The sequence below is a fragment of the Mangifera indica genome, chromosome 6, assembly GCF_011075055.1.
Source record: "Mangifera indica cultivar Alphonso chromosome 6, CATAS_Mindica_2.1, whole genome shotgun sequence".
In the NCBI taxonomy this organism is placed as follows: domain Eukaryota; kingdom Viridiplantae; phylum Streptophyta; class Magnoliopsida; order Sapindales; family Anacardiaceae; genus Mangifera; species Mangifera indica.
In genome coordinates this window covers 10,012,588-10,021,195 of record NC_058142.1, presented here as the reverse complement: position 1 = coordinate 10,021,195, position 8,608 = coordinate 10,012,588, and the positions used below count along the sequence as shown (strand labels likewise).

General features: G+C 33.5%; 1 protein-coding gene across 1 annotated transcript; it reads left to right on the top strand.

Annotated features, from left to right (window-relative positions):
* The first annotated feature begins 1,153 nt into the window (after positions 1-1,153).
* On the top strand, positions 1,154-3,855 carry LOC123218143 (subtilisin-like protease SBT1.5). Its single transcript, XM_044639389.1, has one exon. The coding sequence runs from the start codon at positions 1,232-1,234 to the stop codon at positions 3,575-3,577; it is 2,346 nt and encodes a 781-aa protein (XP_044495324.1). The 5' UTR covers positions 1,154-1,231; the 3' UTR covers positions 3,578-3,855.
* The last annotated feature ends 4,753 nt before the right edge of the window (positions 3,856-8,608 follow it).

Here is an 8,608-nt window from a genome sequence, read left to right as displayed (position 1 = left end):
TATTTAATAGGATTAGTGTTAATAAACTCTTATGGTTGTTTAGATTTTCTAGCATTTTCAGTATTGGTTGTAAGTTTATTTATAGGCATTTGCATTTAAGGAATAAAATGTTAGAGTGTGTTTAAGTTTTCCTCTCAAATTTGTAGGCATCTATCCTACTACAATGAATAATTTACCTTGTTTTGCTACTTTAATTTCCAATAAAAAGGACTGTGAGTGATCAAGGACTTAAGAATCCTCAACAGAGAAGGTTTCGATTTGAAATTTATTTGCATCACATTAAAATTTAATCTTTAATTTTAATTATATAATAATTATTAAATTAATTATTAAATTCACAATTTATTTATTTGATATGAATGATTCGGTCTGAAAAGAACAATGAATGGGCCCATCATAAGATTTTGTTTTCATATTCTCACTCATCCCCACGTGTATGCTTGTCCTTATGAATTAATCACCATATCTGCAAACATATCTTTATGTGATAACAACTACTGGCCGACACATTCATTATCAACAACACATAGATGAAATGAAAATCCATAGATATCCCTCTCTCCTATACATCTATTTCGCGGACAAAAGTTTTTATTTTTGTTTTCTTCCTGGAAAATAATAATAAGAAAACAAACACTTCTTATTGGGTTAGATTAGATTCTATAATGGCATACTTGATTGTTACTGTATAGCTCAAGCTTTCACTGCCTCATCATCAAATTCCTCTGCTCTGTATTGTAATCTGATTAAAGATGTTGAATGAATTATAGTAATTGAATTGTAAATCATATCATATATTAAAATTTTAAATTTTTATGTTATATATCAAATATCATATCTTATCATATGATATAATTTATAAATAATAAAATAATAAAACTATTATAATTAACATGTTATATTCTTTTAAAATATCATAAATATTTTTAAAAATTTAAAATTTAAAATATACAATTTTATTATATTATTATTTTCATAAAAAATATATTAATTTATGCCGATCTTATAATATATTTATTATATAATATTAATTTAATATATTATATCATATATGTTATTTTCCTTTTATATTATATAGTACCTTAAAATATGGATAATAGTGGAATGAGTTCAGTCGAAATAATTTTTTAAAAAATTTAAAATAAATCAAATGGGAGTGAGTTGGGCACTCACAGTCTCCTCTACTTTTAATGCTTTCGCATGACTCACTTCTCATCTCTGTCAACTCAACATGTCGCCTTCTTCGTCAACCTTTCTTCTTCTTCTTCTTTTATTCTTCATTTCACTTCTCTCTTCTTCTTCTTTTTCATTTTCAGCTAATGTCGATAATGACCACACCTTCAAAACTTATATCGTCAAAGTTCACGACGATGCCAAACCCTCCATTTTCCCAACTCACAAACACTGGTACGAGTCCTCCCTCCCCTCCTCTACCTCTCTTATCCATACTTACGACACCGTTTTCCGCGGCTTTTCCGCTAGACTCACTACCTCTGAAGCTCAACAACTCAAAACTCTCCCCCATGTCATTGCTCTCATTCCCGAACAAGTTCGCCACCTTCACACTACTCGGTCTCCTCAGTTCCTCGGCTTAAAAACCTCCGACAGTGCCGGTCTTTTGAAAGAATCCGACTTTGGTTCCGACCTCGTTATCGCTGTCATTGACACCGGTATTTGGCCCGAAAGACAAAGCTTTAATGACCGAGATCTCGGCCCTGTCCCTTCCAAATGGAAAGGCCAATGTGTCACTACTGAAGACTTCCCAAGTTCAAGTTGTAATAGAAAAATAATTGGTGCAAGGTTTTTCTGTCAAGGTTACGAATCCACGAATGGGAAAATGAACGAAACCTCCGAGTTTCGGTCTCCCCGAGATTCCGATGGTCATGGAACTCATACAGCTTCGATAGCTGCTGGAAGATACGTGTTTCCAGCTTCTACTTTGGGTTATGCTCGTGGGGTCGCTGCAGGTATGGCGCCAAAAGCTCGACTTTCTGTTTATAAAGTGTGTTGGAATTCTGGTTGTTATGATTCCGATATTCTAGCTGCTTTTGATAGTGCTGTTTCGGATGGTGTTGATGTTGTTTCGTTTAGTGTCGGTGGTGGTGTTGTTCCTTATTATTTAGACGCTATAGCTATAGGGGCTTTTGGTGCTTCTGATCATGGTGTGTTTGTGTCTGCTGCTGCTGGTAATGGTGGCCCTGGTGAGTTAACTGTTACCAATGTTGCTCCATGGGTTACTTCTGTTGGTGCTGGGACTATTGATAGAGATTTTCCAGCCAATGTTCATTTGGGAAATGGGAAAATTGTTCCAGGAGTTAGTGTTTACGGTGGACCGGGCTTGGGTGGCCCTGAGAAGAAGTATTCTTTAGTTTATGGAGGGAGTGAAGAGGGTGATGGCTATTCAGCATCTTTGTGTTTGGAAGGGTCTCTAGATCCTAAATTTGCTGAGGGGAAAATTGTTTTGTGTGATAGAGGGATAAATTCTAGGGCTACTAAAGGTGAGGTTGTGATGAAGGCTGGTGGAATTGGGATGATTTTAGCTAATGGGGTGTTTGATGGGGAAGGATTAGTGGCTGATTGTCACTTGTTGCCAGCCACTGCCGTTGGCGCATCAGGTGGTGATGAAATTAGGAAGTATATTTCAGATTCTGAGAAAGCTAAATCACCTGCAATAGCAACGATTGTTTTTAAGGGAACTCGAGTTAATGTGAGGCCAGCTCCAGTAGTGGCCTCTTTCTCAGCTAGAGGCCCTAATCCAGAAACCCCTGAAATTTTGAAACCTGATATGATTGCTCCTGGATTGAATATACTGGCAGCTTGGCCAGATAGAATTGGACCCTCTGGGATTCCTTCTGATAAGCGTAAAACTGAGTTTACTATACTTTCTGGAACTTCAATGGCTTGTCCACATGTTTCTGGCCTTGCCGCTTTGTTAAAGGCAGCACACCCTGAATGGAGCCCTGCAGCAATAAGATCTGCACTGATGACAACTGCTTATACTGTTGATAATCGTGGTGAGACAATGATAGATGAGTCCACCGGCAATACTTCTACTGTGTTAGATTTTGGCGCTGGCCATGTTCACCCCCAGAAAGCTATGGATCCTGGTTTAATTTATGACATAACTTCCTATGATTATGTGAACTTCTTGTGCAATTTGAATTACACAGTTACTAATATCCAAGTTATCACTAGGAGAAGTGTAGATTGCAAAGGGGCTAGAAGGGCTGGTCATGTCGGGAATTTGAATTACCCTTCTCTGTCTGCAGTGTTCCAACAATGTGGTGAGGATAAGATGTCCACGCATTTTATTAGGACTGTGACTAACGTCGGTGACCCAAATTCAATTTACAAAATTGTAATCAGGCCGCCAAGTGGCATGCAGGTGACAGTGCAGCCGGAGACACTTGTGTTTAGGAGGGTGGGACAGAAACTGAATTTTCTTGTTAGAGTAGAAGCTATGGCAGTTAAGCTCTCTCCAGGGAGCTCTAGTGTGAAGAGTGGTAGCATAATGTGGACAGATGGGAAGCACAATGTCACCAGTCCCTTAGTTGTGACAATGCAGCAACCTCTCTAGTTTTGTGTGGTAGGGTTCATGGGCTTCAGTAATTTTGCCTTCCTTTTGATAGTTTTGTAAATTATCTATCTCTTTATAAAAAAATGCATAATGAGAATGAATGTGCTGTGGTGTTTTCTATATCAGAAGGGGAAAGATGTTGTATTCTTGTTGTAAGTTGGAAGAACCAACAAGGATGTGTGAAGTAGGGAGCCAAGTAAAATGATGTTGGTGTTTTCTTCAACTGAAACTGCTGTATTTCATCAACCAAATTTAATTATAATATTTGTTTAGTGAAAGCATGTGTGGAAGGTTGAATCTAGTCAAAAGTATGCGCTTACAGACCAAGACATTCATGGAGACAAAAATCATGTGGGGAATTTGTGGATTGATTGTCCTATACGTATGTATGTATATGTTTGCAAGAAACAGAGGAGTTGGACAAGAGTTCCAAAGCATGATTAATATTGTGTTGTGTTGTGTTGTGTTGTGTCTAAGCCAAAGAGATTGTTTGTAAAAAGTGTTGACAACGAGTGTGGATCATATCTGAGACTTGTTGGGATTTTTTGGTAGCTAGAAATGGAAGATAATCAATGATGAAAGCAACTTAGCTGGAATTGTCACCATAGAAAAGCTAATAATTTGATGACAAAATACAGTCACAACCACCACCATTACAAAAAATAAAGAAAGCAAAACCTAATAGTATAGGAGCCTTTTTTTTTTGGCAATCCATCCAATTTTGTAATAAGAGAAATGTCTAACTTCACATATAATTAACAAAATATGAAAATGTATATGGGTAGATAAATTGTCGCAATTGATCAACCTTTTCTATTTGTTGATGATAATAAATTAAAATAGTTTATGCAAAATACTATTCAATTTGTATTAAAAAGAATCTCTAGGAAAACATTAAAATATGATATTGTTAAAATATAAAATAATGAAAATAAAAACTATAAAAAGAAATTAACTAATTTACTAGTGTAACTTCAAATTTATAGGCATTTAATAACCCAGATTTATAATATATTTATGAAACAACTTCTTATATTAATTGGGATTAGTTATTACAACAATTTATTGCATTTAGAGTGTTAAAATATCTGCAATCTAGTATAACTTCCGCTAACATTTTTAATAAAATATTAAACAAATAAAAATATTTTTTTATTACATTTGATAATGTTCAACCAAATGATGAAGTTATTTAGTTAAATTTGTTCGTTTAATATTCCTCTCATTTTCTATTTCAAATTTATATCTTCAGAAAAATTTAGAATTCAAATTAAGATATATATATATATATATAACAATACTATCCGTATCTATTTTTGAATATATAAATATATACATATTTATGTGTGTTATCATGTAATTAAATATTATTTTATGTTTAATTTAAAATCATCTAATCATATAACGACACGTATAAATGTGTATTTATTTAAGTATTTAAAATAGATATATATAATATATATATATATATATATATATATATATATATATATATATATATATTCTAATGACATGATTAACATTTTCTATATTCATTAAATATATTTCTTACCTTGGTATATTTGCCAAGAAAGAAAGAAAGAAAGAAAATCCAGGTTTGAAGTCATCTCCATCTCCAAACTTTAGTTGTTTATCAAATATGACATCCCTTGGCCCGGACCGGCGAGGTGATCCTAAGATTGAAACAGTGCTTTTTTCAAATTTTTAACTTCCTAAGAGGTAAAATACAGTCCTGCTGTATGGGACTTGAGGTAAATAAATATGCATAACTTTCCTATATCACTGTTACTAAACCATCATGAAACTGAGTCTTAGAGAGGCCAACTTTAATTTCAATCTTCCCATTTATGCACTGTCTTTTCATGGGCCTCATATGTAACTAATTACGACAATTTTCATACCTGGCCAACCTGGCTTTACATAAACAAGTGGGCTGGAAATTGCTAGCTATGAAAATTACAACACGTTTTGTCGTCTATTTTCCTTCAACATTTACTCTTTAAATAAATTTCTGAACAGGGTCACACCAGTATTGGATGTTGTCCGCCCATGCCGACAGCCACAATTGTCAGATTAATAAAAAATAATAAGTATAATTTTATATATAAATAATGACATATTATTATAGAATCAAATAATTTTAATTAGAGATAAAATAATATACAATCACATAATAATATATTATTATTTATGTATAAAATTATATAACTCTTGTGAAACAACCATTCCTGCACACATATCATTGAACCAGCTTATCACTAACAATTTCAAGCGCTATTCTGATAAATTTATAAACAATAAAATTCAAGTTCATCACCATAGTTTGCGTCTCCCATTATCAGAGAGACAAACTTCAGTAAGATTTTCTGCAGATTATTGTAGAGTAAATATATTATCTTATTGCCACTAACAGTCATGATTATCATGAAAAGCATGATTAAGATGGATTTAGTGTAATTAAGCTTCCGAATGAGGAAATGGACTATATGGGCCAGCTTCTGCACAATCAAATTTGTGGCATAAGAAATTATACAGCCAATCTAATGTATGACAAAATAGATAAATGAATGGCCATATGGACCATCCTTTCAATCACAATCTACTAATTGAAGAAGATAGAAAATAACTAAAGGATAAGCCCTTATTACGAATGATACTTACAAACAAAATCTCATCTTCTGATGACAGGAATCTCTTGGTGGTCCTCCACTTGTTTTGCTTTCATGCTACATACTTTCTACTTAATTCATCCCCACATTCATATCATATTTCCTAAATTCTGAAATTTCTCAATTTGATTAAGTTTTTTTCATGATTAACATGTATACAAGTCCAAAAACTATAGGTTTTTGCATGTTTATACATGACTTTGAGGCAAATTTGTTGAGGTCAAATTAGCTAGATTATTCACAACTCTCATGAAGAAAAGAAACAAACCTAGTTTAAGTTTACAGAGGCTTGTGAAGAGAGCTTTCAAGAATTGAAAGAGAGATTGATTTTAGCTCTTGTTCTTATACTATTTAAGGATGGTGTGGAGTTTGATGTATCCACTAACACTTCACACATTGGTATGGAAGCAATTTTGATGCAATGAGGTTGAGTGATTGCCTATGCCTCACGACAATTGAATAATTATGAGAGTAAATACCCCACACAAAACTTAGAGTTGACAATAGTCGTGTTTGTTTTTTAAGATTTGGAGGCACTACTTATATACAGTCAAGTGCAACATCTACACCAATCACAAGAGTATAAAACAATAAACTCATCAACTACATCTTTGAGTTTAAAAGGATTTGTTGATTCTGATTGGGCAAGATGTGTTGACTCCCGTCGTTTTACCACAGGCTGGTGCATGTTCTTGGGTGATTCTTTGATCTCTTGGAAGTGTAGGAAGCAAGATTGTATTTCTAAGTCATCCATAAAGGCTAAATATAAAGCCATGTCTGTTGCTTGTTCATAAATTGTTTGGCTTCGTCAATTGTTGGAGGAAATTGGTGTTGTAATTACTTCCCATATTCCTTTTTTGGTTAACAATACAAGTGCCATTAGTATTGCATCTAATCTAGTACATCATGAGCAGATGAAACACATTAAAGTTGACTGTCATTATATCAGAGATCTTGTCAAAGACCAAGTCATTTCTTTAAAGAAAATTCGCTCTCATGATCATGTGGTAGACCTCTTCACAAAACCCATGGCAAGATCATGACTTGAGTACTTACTTTCCAAATTGATGCTTCTTTCTTCTTACAATAATTGCAAAAATTTCTCTTTTTGCAAATTGCAACCACATGACCAAATTCTTTGCATTCATGGTATTGAATGTGATTCATATCTAAGCCTTTTGATTTCAGATCCCATGAAGCAATCATGGTAGCATCAAAGTTGAAGCTTGCATTAAGAGATTGTTGACTTTGAAGTCTAGTCTTTTCATGAAGAAGCTTAGAAAAAACAATATACAGATCTGGAAGAGATTCTCTATTAAGAATATTGGCATGAATAATTTCATATTTCGGACAAAGTTTTATAAGAAATTGAACAATCCAGGCCTTCTTGTGTTCCTTCATTGCTTCATGATATACTACTGTTGATAAGTTAGAACTAGAGTTCATGTCATGTTCAAACCATAGGGCAAAGATTCCAGAGTAGAAGGTGTAAATATCTTTATCATCTTGCTTATATTCAGAGATAACATGTTCCAATTCAAAATCTTGACCATGATTAGACTAAGTATATACCTTTTTCAAATGACTCCACATTTCATATGCATATTTGAAGGAACGTAAATCGATGGCTATGTCTTTGGTGACTGAATTGAGGAGCCAAGAAATTACTCGGGCATTATCAGTCTTCTATTTTGCTTTCTCTTTGTCATTAGTTGGCTCTTCTTTAAAACCATCCAGAATATCTAGCAATGTTTTTCCTTCAACAAACATTCAGAACTGAAATTCCCAAAGGGGATAATTTTTTCCATCAAATTTGATGGTAAGGACATCATGATGTTTTGTAGCCATGACTAAAGATGTCTGATTATATGAACAGATTAGTAATGACAGATGTAATATGATCCAGAATATAGTAGAAAGTTAACTGAAGTAGAAGAACAAAAGGATTGGTAAAGAGTCAAGGCTCTGATACTATGACAATTTTGAAGGGAAGAAAATAGAATTGTTTTTCCATTGAATTAAAGTACAACTATATATAATACAATGGGTAAAAGTTATTTTACAAATCTGTAAACAAAAGAGAAACTGAAGCCTAAACTTAAAGACAAAATTACTCCTAAACTGCTACTGATAATTGGCCCAAAATTACTCCTAAACTAATGTAAATAAGAGAAAAACTAAAGCCTAAATTTATGGACAAAATTACTCCTAAACTGTTACTGATAATTGGCCCAAAATTACTCCTTAACTAACACTAAGTAGGAAAGTCTCCTTAGCCTAGATTTCTATGTAAAAAGATTTACAACAAGAGATTTTCAAAGTGAATATTGAATTTGTGACTAGTGCACTGGCTAGACTTGAG